We start from the raw sequence: 14,105 nt of genomic DNA on the forward strand, positions 1-14,105 counted from the left end.
TCCGGTAATGACGCGGAACCTCACGCGTGGGACTGCTGTGTCGGGTTTTCTGAAGCAGGGCTGCAGCTCCACTCATTCTATGACAAGTGACCAAAGGGACCAGCCCACCGGACGAGACCTCTGCTCTCCGGATGCACCCCGCCCCGCCCCCAAATACTCTCGACAGTCATAGATGGCTTAGTAGACGCCCGCAATGGTTCCTGTCCACTTTTTCCCGGGGCCGCCAACGTTAACCTCCCTTCTTAGGGCCGTGCGACGGCTCGTCTCTGAGCGCAGAACACGCGGGAGCCGGGGAGGCCACGGCCGAGGCAGGGCGTCCCAGCACGGGGCAGGGAGGGACTACATTTCCCAGAAGCCTCCGCGCACACTTCCGCTTCCGGCTCTTTTGTCTGGACGGGCTTTACTCGCGGCAGCTCTGTCCTAGCGGTGCTCCCTTAAAGTGACCTGCTCGGTGTCTGGACCGGGGAGGAGCAGACGCTGGACGGGGGTGTGTGTGTCCAGCAGTGGGTTGTCAGGCGTGGGGGGGGGGGGTCTCACCGCGTCCCACTGGGGTTCTCCCAGGGCCTGCTGACCTGACCATAATCCCTTCTTCTGGAGTCGGGGTGCCGTCTGTCTGGGCTCGGCCACCTCGACCCTGCCCCTCTGCTCTGGCTTTTGTGTGTACGTGACGGTGGTGTGTACGTGTGCTTAACGTCTGGGATACCTCAGGTCCTTTGTTGGGAAACGGGCTGCGCGCCCGCATAGCCTGAAGCGCTTGGCTGGAAGGCGAGGCAGGTAGGGCCCAAGGCTCTCCGTGCTGCCAGGTCGGAGACCAACGCGCGCCTGCCCTTGTGCCTTTGCAACCCACGGCGTGGTGGAACCATTGCGTAGACTCAGTATTGACGTGAGACGCTGTGGACGTAAGGGATCTGTGTGTCTACAGCTCGAGAAAGCGGTTATTGCATAGTGATGGAACCGTAAGCATACCGAACGTCGCATCCCCCGTGTCGTATCCGTCAAGCGAAGTTTACTGTTCCTACCTTTTAAGTGGTGATTGTGACGGTTAGATGGAAATTTGATATGGGACAGTTGAGACAGCGCCAGGCACTAAGTAAGGGCTGGATCAGTAGTAGCCATTATTAATAGTCGGTATCCCCCTTCCCACTTGTACATAAAAAGAAACAGAAACCCAGGGAGGAAAAGTTACTTGCTCTGGGTCACCGAGCCAGCTGGTCCATAGTAGAAATGAGAACCCGGGTGCCTTCACTCCCGGAGGGCCGCTTGCCATCGTGGCCTGCACTTGTGTGTCCTAAAGGCACGTTGGTAACGGTATCTTCACTCGTCTGTGATGATCTATGTTCCTGGGTGTCTGTCTCTGCAGGGCCCTGGGGTAAAAGTTACATTGAGACTCCCCTGTGAATAGGGCTTCCTGAAGCCTGAGTGACGGCTGAACTTCTTGGCTTTAGTCTTTGCTCAAAATAGACTGCTTCAGACTCCCTGATTACTGTGACGAGGGGGGGGGGGGGGTCTCAGAGCATGAAAAAGAAGAATTCAGTCCAGAATCTCTTGCCGGAGTTTCTGGGAGAATGTTGGTAAATCCCCAGGAGGACGCATGGAGGATTTGGGTGAGGTCGCTCTACGGAGATGGTGGTGTGGAGGCTGTGGTTCAGGAGCAGCAGATCCGCAAACCCCAGAACAGAGGTAAGATCTGCAAGGGAGACAGGCTTCTGCTGTTAGCTGGGCCCCTTCAGGGTGCGCACATAACCTCATTTTGGTTTGTCTTTACAGCAGCCTTGTAAAATGTGTGTGGGCAGGTCTGACACGCGTCATCAACTTCCCCATTTGTAACAAGTGATTTATGGAAAGCGTCCGGTACATGGTGAGTGCCGTGAGTAGTAGTAATTTTACTAACATCATTCCCTTTTTACCTGAAGCTCCAAAGGGTAAGACCTCTCACCCTCCGTCCTCTTTCTGTTATACCAGATGCCTCTCCGAAGGAGGACAAGGGGGCGTGCCAGACTCCTTGGATGGAGAGAAGGAAATGGGCAGGGAGAGGCTGATGAGTTGATTTGGCATTCTACCACTTGGGGGAGCTCAGGGGCTTGTGTCTACAGGGCCCATTGCCCGCTCTGGTAGGACTCCTTTCAGACTCTCTGAAGTATTCTCTCTTAAGGAGGGAGATACAAAGGGATGGCCCAGGTTAGAAGGGGATTCTGCGGTCTATCTGTGGTCTGGTTTTCTCAGACATCCTGCCTGCAACCCCTCTGGTTTCTCAAGGCCCTGAAACATTTTTTTTTTAAAATGTTTATTTATTTTTGAGAAATAGAGAGAGAGAAGAGTGCAAGCGAGGGAGGGGCAGAGAGAGGGAGACACAGAATCCAGAGCAGACCCCAGGCTCCGAGCTGTCAGCACAGAACCCGACGTGGGGCTTGAATTCACGAACTGTGGGATCACGACCTGAGCCGAAGTCGGACGCCTAACCCCCTGGAGCCACCCAGGTGCCCCTCAAGGCCCTGAAACTTACCGGTTCCTGTCTCTACCCTATCTTTCAGCGTTCAGCACAGGGAGGGGACAGGCATCTTGTGGGGAAGTCGGGGTTTGGGGTATGACCAAATACATTGATTGTGCCTTCTGTTTTCATAAAACAAAGGCTAGAAAGAAAATCCCATAAAATTTTGGTTAGTGGTGATATGCAGAAAATAGTAATAAGAATTAACTGACAAATGACCTTTACTGAATGCTTACTGATTTGAACCCTTTATATACGTTAATGCACAATGCTTCACGGCGGATACTATTATTATTCCCATTTTTCACATGAGGAAACTGAAGCACAGAAGAAACCTGCCTGTAGCTGTGCAGAGCCCAGGATTTAAAGCTGGCAGGCGGCCTCCAGAGGCAGTGTTCTAGTGAGAAAACATTTAGGGGCGGGCATACTTCTTTTTTTCTTTTTTTTTTAAATCATGAAACTCTAAACTGTTTTTGATAAGGGCTTAAAATTCCTATTTCTTCCCCAAACAAATCCACAAGGGGCTTTACGTATTCCTTTCTGGTGGTGGTGGAGGGTGAGAGCTGAATAATAAACTGTAGAGTATTAGGACAACCGAATTATATACGGAGTAAAATAAATGGTGTGCAACCGTCCCATCCAGAGACAAGCTCAAAGAAGTGCTCAAAGTTAACATTATTGGTTTTCTCCCAGTAGGCAAAAAATCAAAATGGGGAAGGCAGTCGCGAACAGGAAGGTGCTTGATGGGCATGGGGTCCGACAAAGAAGTTAGGGGATCATTAATTCATTCCCAACACTTTGGGCCTGTTGCCGTCTGGTATACTATGTTGGGTGCTTGGGATGCAGGGGAGGCTGAGATGACAGACGACGATTTAGTGGGTCACCTGTGCGATGGAACGAACCTAGGATGGCTGTAGACTTGGTGGGGGCCTGGAACACTCACGATCTGGCAGCTGATGCTTCCGGTGCCCTTGACCACCAGCTTGGGTACCATTGCCCTTTTCCTCTGCGGCCCCTTTTTCTTGTTCTGTGAAGTTGGAAAGTTTCTCTGTTCATGAATAAAGGAGGCAGGAGATCTGTAAGCTAGCTTCCTGCCAAGCCTAACAGTATGTGCTTTTTTTGGTGTGTGTCACGGGGATCCTCATTCTCCGGGAACAGGCTCAGGTATGTCCTGAACCCAGTTAATGATCATACCGTTCCCCAAGTTTACATTCAGTCCACTCTCTAAGGTTATCTGGGAAGCCTCATAATGTGGATGTCTGCGGGAATCCTTCAAACCATGTGACAGGCCAAGGTCAGAGGTACTTTTTGTCAGAAGAGGCTATTTCCAAAATAAGAGGTCTGAGATACATATTAATAAATGGGATCCTGGGGCACCTGGGTGGCTCAGTCCCTTAAGCGTCTGACTCTTAGTTTCGGCCCAGGTCATGATCTCCTGGTCCGTGGGTTCCAGTCCCTTGTCCGGCTCTTCACTGTCAGTGCGGAGCCTGCTTGGGATTCTCTCCCCACCCCCCGCCCCCCCAAATAAATGAGTAAAGTTAAAAAAATAAACTGTATTACTTTTTCATACTTTCCTTCCAGTTCTGCCATCTTGGGACTCTGCCCTTTTCTAAAAGAGGTCTCTTGAGGAGAATATGGCTGCTGTTGGGGCAGCAACGTCTCAGGTGAGTCGGGGGTTTTCCTGTCCTCCCTGAAACTTCGTTTTAATTCCTGAAGCAAATAAGTTTCTCTCTCTTCACATGAAGCTCGTCAGCCCTGTCCGCATCAGTAGTTTTAAAAGATAGCATCAAGAGGGTGGGATGGACCGCCAACTCCCATCAGTTGGCAATAGAGGACATGGGGAGGGAGAGGTCTGGGAGCATGGTTGGGTGAGAGTCAGGCCTCCTTTTGTCCCCTTGAGGCATTTGGCTTAGATCAGCAAAGACCCATGAAATATCTATGGTATCCACCTGCTTAGAATGTTCTCTGTGGGGTAAAAAGACATGAACACAAATCTGTGTGGCACAGATCAGTAAATTTATGGAGAGCCTCCTCCAAGTGCTTTAGGGAAAATGTATGATTTCAGAGGAGAGTGAGCAAGCGTGTCTGGCTAAGAGAGATTGGGGAAGGCTTTATTCATTCAGTCGGCACTTTTAAGCCCTTTTAGGGAGCCCCCGGCTAATAGAAGCAGTGAGATTTGAAATAGGCCCTGAAGGATGAGTAGATTTTTGAGAAGAAATATTTGGGAAGTCAGTGACATAGGCAGCTTAGAACTGAGGAGACGTACTGCTTCCTCTGAGACAGGAAGAAAGGAAGTCATTGAAATCATGGATATAAAAACTTAAAGAACTTAAGAAGCTTCTGATCTGTTTGCCATGTACTGATAATCACACCCAAAGTTCTTTCCTAGATTTAATTCTCAAGCTTGGTATACTTCTGTTTCTTACTTACTGTGTCTCTTTAAAAAAAAAAATTTTTTTTAATGTTTTTATTTATTTTTGGGAGACAGAGGATGAGCAGGGGAGGGGGAGAGAGAGAGAGAGAGAGAAAAAGAGAGAGAAAGAAAGAGAAAGAAATAGAGAGAGAGAGGGAGACACAGAATCCAAAGCAGGCTCCAGACTCTGAACTGTCAGCACAGAGCCCGACACGGGGCTTGAAGTCATGGGCCTGGAGATCATGACCTCATGACCTCATGACCTGAGCCGAAGTCAGACCCTTAACCAGCTGAGCCACCCAAATGCCCCTACTGTGTCTCTTTCTTAATGAAGATAACCTTAAGGCTTGCTGAACAGTAGGTTTGAATGGGAACACCCTATCCTTAACTCAATCTTTTTTTTTGGGTTAAGTTACTTTGTTTAGCTGAGAAGTTTTAATGGGCCTTTGTCGCTCAAAGCCTTTCTGAGATTTACTTCCTCTTGTATGAGGTGTAGAAACAGTTTGCTTTTCCAACCATGTGAAGCCCCCAATTTTGGGACTCCATTTTATTTTAGCTTGAAAGTCAGTAAATTCCTTCCAGAGCGCAAGTCTTTGTTTTCTTTGCCCATTACATCCAGAAGCCTCCTGCACAAACTAGCATTCTGGCTCTTTCCTACTTCTTCCCCCAGAGCTACAGGCTCAGTGAACTTTTGGTGTTGCTTTCATGGCTCTTAATTACTTTGCCAGTGTGTATCAAGAGTCTACATCATTCCAGCCTTAAATACCCATTTCTTTCAAACTCGCTGCCTTAATGTCAGCCAGTGCCCCGGTATATTTGAGGTTTTTGTTATGACACCTTCCGCTTCAAGGTGCTAGTTTCTGAATTAATTAGGATTGGCTAACTTGTAACTGGTGTCACCGATAGACCCCAAATGTATAAGGGCTGCGGTAAGACAGAAGTTTCTTTCTTGTTCTTGTTTCTTTCATCGGTTTCTTTCATCAACCATGACTGGGTCAGTGGGTTGATAGTGTGGCCATTCAGGGCCACGAGCTGCCCGAAGCTCTGATATCTCTACCACATGGCTCCCAAATTCACTTTTGGGTTCATCCATACTAGCCAGCCAGAAGGGGAGAACAGCATGGAGGAATGTATGAGTCAGGCCTGCGTGTGGTGCGTTCTCTTGTCTTGAACTCAGTCACACGGCCCCATCTAACTGCAAAGGAGATTGGGAACGTTTGTCTACTGAGAAAGGTGAGGAGGGGAAGTGTAGCTAGCAGTTTCTGCCACTCTCCTCGGACATTTACGTTATTTAGAACTATTGTGCTATCGTAAGTTATAAATAGATAAGAATCTGTTTATAACCCTTTTGTCATGTCTCTGACCATTTTATTATAATAGATTTTTTTTTCATGTTTATTTATTTTTGAGAGAGACAGAGACAGAATGCGAGTGGGTTAGGGGCAGAGAGAGAGGAAGACACAGAATCTGAGGCAGGCTCCGAGCTGTCAGCACAGAGCCCGATGTGGGGCTCGAACCCACAAGCTGTGAGATCATGCCCTGAGCCGAAGTCGGACGCCCAACCGACTGAGCCACCCAGGCGCCCCTATAATTGATTTCTAGTTATACGATTGGCATGTCAAAAGGGTATATACATTTTAAGACTCCGTAACCTACAAGTCAGTATGCTTTTGACACTGTGAACATGGTTGGATCCATTTCCTCTCCATTTCCCTCAGCCTCCCCTAATTCTGCCTTATTCATCCATCCCTTCAGAACCACTTGCCGGTGTTTCAAGACTTTGTGTCATTCAAGGATGTGGCTGTGAACTTCACTGAGGAAGAATGGAGAGAACTAGACCCTGTGCAGAGAGTCTTGTACAGGGATGTAATGCTGGAGAACTACAGGAACCTGGTCTCCTTGGGTAAGGTTGGGTCCTCACCTCAGGTAGGCCTTTTGGGATGCCCTTGCTTTCTAAAGAGTCCCTTGCTCCTGTTAGGGGAAGATCACAAAGGAGGCTTTGGTTAACTTTTCCCTCCAGTTTCCAGAGCAGATCCTTAAACTGTTTCTCACCCCACGTTGGTTGAAAATATTTAATTGCTTTTGGCAATTAGTTATTTTGTTTTCTGCTCTTAAAAATACAAGAGTAGGGTTGGAAATGGGGTGGTCCTCGGTCTTTGAAACCGATCATCACATTCCGTTTCTTTTCCTTGAGTAGGGTTTCCATTTTCTAAACCTGATATCATCTCCCAGTTGGAACAAGCAGTAAATCCACGGATGCAGGAGGGAGAGGTACTAAGAAGCAGCTGCACATGTAAGTGGAAACAAGGCAGACAGCATCATTTGAAATATGAGTTAGGGGTTCTTCCCCAAATTCTCTGGCCTGTAGAAAATGTTGAGGCCTCCTCAAGTCTCATCTTCATTTGGACATGATCAGAGTCTTGTTAGCCTAACTCTACTTCTTCCCAGACTCAAAGAATGGTGTACTTCCTCCTTAAAGTTATAGCCCTGACACTCGATGCAGAGATCACTGTTGTGCCTCACTCCAGGCATTGTATGAGGTCATTCCCTTTTCCTGTCTAGTTGCTGGAGTCTCTCCTTCATTTACTTTGTTTTCATTGCACCTGGTTTTTGTCCTCCCTAAAAAGTATGAAGGGTATGAAGGAGTTTGAATGTAAGTTTAAGGAATGTGATCTTACATCCAATTTTAAGGTTGTAAAATTGATAGAATTTGCTGAGTATATGTGGGAGGTGAGGGAGAAACAGACAAAGATGATTTCCAGGTTTCTGGCTTGGTGATGTAGGTGGATGGAAGTTCTTTTCCCTGAGATGGAAAACGCATGAGAAATGGCAAGTTTGGGGATGGGCGTGGAAGATAAGTTCTGTTTATTCTGAGCTGTTTGAAGAGTCAATGGTAGGTCTACACCAGTAGTTCTGAAAGACTGGCAGTTTTGCCCCCAGGTGACATGTCTGAAGACTGGGAGGGTGCTATGGGCATCTAGTGAGTAGAGGCCAAAGATGCTTCTAAATATCCTATAATGCACAAGACAACCTCTCACACAAAGACTCGTCTTGCCAAAATGCCGGTAGTGCTGCAGTTGAGAAACTCTGGCCTAAATAGGGGTGTCTGGAAAGTAGATAAATATAAGAAAGAGATGTCAAATGGATTTTGGTGAAGGAAAGAGATCATAACTGGTTGTACAGATTTGAGAATCATCTGAGAATAATAGATGGTAATTGAAGTCGCGGGAGTGGATGAAATATGAAAATAGAGAAATAGAGCATGAAAAATTGAAAGAGAACCTAGAAGCCCAATGAACATACACATTTAAGTATCTGCTATCTGTCTGTCTATGTATACATCTATATCACTTGTGTAATTTTTCAAAAATAAACACAGGAGGAAAATGGTATCAAAATAATAAAATGGTAATAATTTTTAATAATGGGCGATGGCAGTAAAGATATGTCATACAAATTTTATCAATGTAAATGAAGGAAATCCAAATGTAAATGAAAATCCAATGTAAATGAAAAAATCCAAAAAGGATACTAAGACAGGGTGGCCAGAGTAGGAGGAAACCAGGTCAGATTTTGTCACTGAAGCCAACAGAAAAGAACATTTCAAGGAGAGGAGGTGCTCATAGCGTTATGAGATCAAGAGAAGAAGACCTGAAGAGTGTCCATTGGACTTAATATGTCATTCCTTCTTTTCGGCTAATCCGATAGTGGATTAGCCCCCCTGCTACTGTTCTTGTCCCCTGCTTCACTTCCATTGCTTTCTTTTAAGTTTCATTTTCGTACATTATATAAGCCACATACAAGATTACTTTGAAAATGGTCCAGCTTGCAAAACATGTATGCTCTGTTTGACCCTTGGTAAAGTACTTACAAGATCCCCAACTACGAAGCCCCAATTTTACAATTAAAATGTATGTCATGTGTAGTTTATGAGGAGGCTGAACTAGTACCAGTAGTAAGCCTAATCCCTGATCCTCCTAAAATTTCTGCGTTCTCCTGAGCTTTGACCCTCTTTGTCTTTGATTGTGTGTGTGTGTGTGTGTGTGTGTGTGTATTTTGGAGGCCCAGAGAGAAGGAAAAAAGTGAAAGCTAAAGGAGATCTCTGGCAAATGGTAACATTCATGGTAGCAAAGGACAATATGGGAAATGATCTTACTGAATCTGATAGCAAGCTCAGACGTCATCAAAGAGGGTTACTGTGGAACTAGACCAGTGGGCACAGAAGATGTAGCACTGAAGAATGACCCTAGCTGTAGTGAACTCCAGATGAGGGGCCTGGGGACTGTTGGTGGTGATAGTAGCAAAAGCAAGGGAAGGTTCTAGCAGTTCAGAGGCTAGGGGCAGCTATCATTCCTACACTGATCACCTCACAGTTGAAATCTCCATAACACATTATTTTACAGCGTCATCATTCTTGAAATTATTTGATTAACACCTATCTTCCCCAATAGACTACAAATCTCAAAAGAGATTTGTACTATGTCTTTGTTCATCACTGAGTCCTAGCCCATAATAGGTATTCAATAAATTATTTTATTTATCTATTTATTTATAAATAAAATTCATAATTTTATAAATTAAAAAAAAATGTTTAGTTTTGAGAGAGAGAGAGAGAGACAGCGTGAGTGGGGGCAGGGCAGAGAGAGAGGGAGACATAGAATCTGGATCAGGCTCCAGGCTCAGAACTGTCAGCACAGAGCCCGACACGGGGCTTGGCTTGAATTCACCAACCTTGAGATCACGGCCTGAGCTGAAGTCGGACGCTTAACCGACTGAGCCACCCAAGTGCCCACTGTAAATTATTTTTTGACTACTAGACTTATATTCGTGACCAATAGTATTTATGCAATTATTATCTCATTCATGCTGTAGCCATTTCCTTCTTCTAGTACAGGGAACATTTTTACTTTTCCCCTGCAGATTTGGAGACCAGAAAATTAAGCCCAAAGAATGTATTTTCTGAAGAAGAATCATACCAGGGGATAAGTATGGAGAAAAACACAGAGGTTGATGCAAGTTTGAAAGAAGCCTGGGGGTATACAGAGTTCAAAGAGGATGCTCAAGATAGACTCCGGAAAGAAGCAACGGTTATCTTCAAGAAACTAACTTCTGTAGCTGAGAGTAACCCCAAATGTATTGAATCTGGCAGACGTGTTAGTCAAAAGTCAGACTTTGTTACACAATCAAGACATCCTAAAGAAGAGAGACCGTATATATGTGATGCTCAGGGAAAGATCTTTAAACAGAATTCAAAATTAGCAAGACATCAGAAAGATAGCACAAATGAGAAAGCTCTTCAGTGTAATGAATGTAGTAAACTACTCAGTGATCGCTCAGTATATGTGCAACATTGTGTAGCTCATAGTGGAGAAAAAAATTTGGAATGTAATCAATATGGGAAGACCTTTGGCCATGGCATACACCACACTGAACATGAGAAAACCAATATTGGAGAGAAGTCTTATGAAGATAGGAAAGGCTATATCTGGGACTCGTACCTTACCAAACATCGTCAGAGTGTTCATGGTGGGAAGGAATATGATGCGCATGAAAGAGCCTTAATTCAGAATGCACCTTTTATTCAGCATCAGAGAACCCAATACAGAGAGAAACCTTATGAATGTAGTGAATGTAGAAAAGCTTTTGGTAATTATTCAGCCCTTACAGTACATCAGAGAATTCATACTGGAGAGAAACCATATGAATGCAATGAATGTGGGAGAGCCTTTAATCATAGTGCCTCTCTTATTCAACACCAGAGAATCCATACTGGAGAGAAGCCCCATGAATGTAATGAATGTGGGAAGGCTTTTATTAAGACAACGCACTTTATTCAACATCAGCGAATTCATACTGGAGAGAAACCTTTTGAATGTAACGAATGTGGTAAGGCCTTCAGTCACAATTCATCCCGTATTGAACATCAGTTTATTCATACTGGAGAGAAGCCCTATGAATGCAGTAAATGTGGGAAAGCCTTTAGCCACAACTCGTCCCTTATCGTCCATCAGTTTATTCACACTGGAGAGAAACCCTACGAATGCAGTGAATGTGGCAAGGTCTTCAGTCAGAGCTCACACCTCTATCAACATCAGAGAACTCACACTGGAGAGAAACCTTACCCCTGTAATGTCTGTGGGAAAGCCTTTAGTGATCGATCGGCCCTTATTCGCCATCAGAGAACTCATACTGGAGAAAAACCCTACACGTGTAGAGAATGTGGTAAAGCTTTCAGTCAGAGCTCAACTCTCATAAAACATACAAAAATCCACACAGGAGAGAAACCTTACACCTGTAAAGATTGTGGGAAAGCGTTCAGCCAGAGTTCGTCTCTTACTCAGCATCAGAAGATTCACACTGGAGAGAAACCGTTTGGTTGTCCTGAGTGTGGGAAAGCCTTCAGCAGAAGTGCCCATCTTACTCAGCATCAGAGGATTCACACTGGAGAGAAGCCCTGTGAGTGTAATGAATGTGGGAGAGCTTTTAGGTGTAGTTCAGCCCTCATTAGGCATCAAAGACTTCATAGTGGAGAATCACTCTGAACGTGTCATCCAGACTCTTCACTTTGTTAAATACCAAAGAATCAGACTCTCGTGGGTTATTATAATTGTGATCTTTTTTTTTTTTTTCCAAATGCTGAAAATGCTCCCGTTTCCTCCTGCAAAGGATTAGCTGCCGGAATACCACAAATACACAGGAAGAAACACTGATCTGAAACCTGGAGTAGCCCAAGAGACTCCAACCATCAGACTTTCTGTGTGTGCGTGTATGTGTGTATTTTCATCTGTACCTGAAAATGACTAATGTCACCAGGAAGTGATTTTTTTTTTCCCCCCGGCCCCAGGGATAGGCTGTTCCAACACGCAAAGGAGTTCTAGTTCAGAATTGAGCCCATAGCTCTTCCTTGTACTGACTGGAATACTGCCGTGTCCAAGTTCAGTCGACTCATGGTGGATCGTATATTCAGCGACCTTTCTATGAATCTTTGCCTTACTATACAATTATTCCTACCCCTAGCAATACTGTCCTCACTAAAAGGGCTCCTTTGAACTCTCCCTTCTCACTGACTTTCCTATCCTTCTACTTAAAGTGCTTATATAGTGTTAGCTACAGCTTCAAGTTCAACAGGGCTTGAGTTTCAGAGCTGAAAAGCACAACTGAAGATAGAGAAGAAAAAAAAAAGGATTTTTTGTTCCAAAAACTGTAAGACAAAATACTCTGATGGAATGGTGACATCTGGAAATAATCATTGAAATACATGAATTTTTTAGTACTTCCAGAAATTCCAGGTGAGGGAAAAGAGTCCTCCATAACAGTGTCTGTTATTAGAAACCGAGCCCTTAAAATAATGTTCAATAACCCCTTAGGTAGCAAGGTCCTTTCAAAAGCTTTTCTTTGGAGCCAGTGGTTTGGATTGTGGAGAAACATTTGCCCTACCTCCAGAGGCCTCATCATAGATAAGATTATCTATGTTTAGAACAAGTTTATATTGTTAAAACAAACTTATGTGGTTAAAACTACTCATGGTTGACTTACTTGTGTTGAATAAGGGGAAAATGAATATACATGTTATATCTCAAACTCCTCCAAGAAGCTTGGATAGATTTCACTATTGTGATGAGCTCATTGTATGTTGACTCCAGGTTTGATTTGAGGATTGCGGGACCAGATCTTTGTTGATTAAAGCAGGACTTTCTGCCTTTTCTGAGGAGGCATTACTATTTTTTAGGGTTGTTGTTTTTTTAATCAAGAGGCAGTTGTGGGGCGCTTGGGTGGCTCAGTCGGTTAAGTGTCCGGCTTCGGCTCAGGTCACGATCTCACGGTTTGTGAGTTCAAGCCGCATGTTGGGCTCTGTGCCGACAACTCAGAGCCTGGAGCCTGCTTCAGATTCTGTGTCTCCTCTCTCTCTGCCCCTCCCATGTTCACACTCCGTCTCTCTCTCTCAAAAATAAACATTAAAAAAATAAAAAAAGAGGCAGTTGTTACATTATCACTCTTTAATTTGCAAGTTAGTCTTCTTTAAGACCCAACTTAAAGTGTCACCTTGTTCCTGACCACCACAGTTGAAAATAATCTGTTCTGAAAACCTGTGCCACTCATTATATCCCTCATATATGCCTATAAAATCTATTTTTAGTTCGATCTTCGTATTGGGCTTTCTCTCTGGCTTTAACACAGTTCTCCCTGTGAGGAAAGTAACTATCATGTTAGGTCTTTTGTTGTTGACTTTAAGCAAAGTACCTGCACACTTTTTTTTTTTTTTTTTTAAATTTTTAAGTTTAGAGCATGAGCGCACAAGAACAGGGCAGAGAGACAGAATCTTAAGCAGGCTTCATGCTCAGCACAGAGCCCGACACAGGGCTTGATCCCACAGCCCTGGAATCATGACCTGAGCCAAAATCAAGAGTAGGGTGCTCAACCAACTGAGCCACCCAGGTGCCCCCACATGGTTTTAAAAATTCATATACTGGGGTGCCTGGGTGGCTCACTCAGTTAAGCGTCCAACTCTTGATTTTGGCTCAGGTCATGATCTCATGGTTTGAGAGTTCGAGCCCCATGTCGGGCTCTGTGGTGACCGCTCGGAGCCTGGAGCCTGCTTCAGATTCTGTGTCTCCCTCTCTCTCTATCCCTCCCCCACTCACGTTCTGTCTCTCTCAAAAAGAAAAAAAAAAGTTAAAAAAAAGATCCATTCTTTTCCTTTTACAAGCATAAGGTAAGGTAGAAGTCAATGACCAAACTGCCATTTGTTTTTTGTTTGTATTTAGGTCTCCCCAAACCCCTTTCAGATGATTTCCCTGGCAGTAATAGCTAATACTTGTGAAGATTTTTTATACTCCGTGCACTGTTCAGGCACCTCTACGCACCAGCTCATTCATTTCTCCCAACAGTGCTCTTAGATAGGTACTCTTATCCCTGTTTTCTAGAGGAGACAACCACGGCTCAGAAAAGGAAAGTCACCGGCCTACTCAGAAGCGGCGTGGAGCTGAGACTTAAACTCAGCTAGTCTGGCTCAAGACTCTTAACCCTTTGGCGACGCTGCCTCTTTGCACGTGTGGGATGTATGTGCGGCCCTGAGATCAGTTGAGGAAGGCTGCTGGGCATGCCAGTCACCAGGGCATGTGGTAACTGAATGGAACTACTTGCTAGGTAAGGATGACAGATGCATAAGTGACTGGGTGGGACCACAGATCTCAGAACTTGCTT

General features: G+C 45.0%; 1 protein-coding gene across 5 annotated transcripts; it reads left to right on the top strand.

Moving 5' to 3' along the window:
• The first annotated feature begins 390 nt into the window (after positions 1-390).
• Positions 391-13,041, top strand: LOC109245828 (zinc finger protein 883-like). Of its 5 annotated transcripts, none has more exons than XM_053893108.1 (8): positions 391-487; positions 1,361-1,680; positions 1,768-1,858; positions 1,963-2,111; positions 4,070-4,152; positions 6,657-6,804; positions 7,099-7,194; positions 9,822-13,041. In XM_053893108.1, exons 5-8 carry the CDS (start codon positions 4,123-4,125, stop codon positions 11,441-11,443), a joined length of 1,896 nt encoding a protein of 631 aa, XP_053749083.1. In that variant the 5' UTR covers positions 391-487; positions 1,361-1,680; positions 1,768-1,858; positions 1,963-2,111; positions 4,070-4,122; the 3' UTR covers positions 11,444-13,041. The 5 variants fall into 5 exon arrangements, with proteins under 5 accessions (XP_053749083.1, XP_019268925.2, XP_053749082.1 ...); XM_019413380.2 differs by having other exon boundaries at positions 397-660; XM_053893107.1 differs by having other exon boundaries at positions 397-1,680.
• The last annotated feature ends 1,064 nt before the right edge of the window (positions 13,042-14,105 follow it).

The sequence above is a fragment of the Panthera pardus genome, unplaced genomic scaffold, assembly GCF_024362965.1.
Source record: "Panthera pardus isolate Hobbes unplaced genomic scaffold, ASM2436296v1 HiC_scaffold_3, whole genome shotgun sequence".
Lineage (NCBI taxonomy): Eukaryota > Metazoa > Chordata > Mammalia > Carnivora > Felidae > Panthera > Panthera pardus.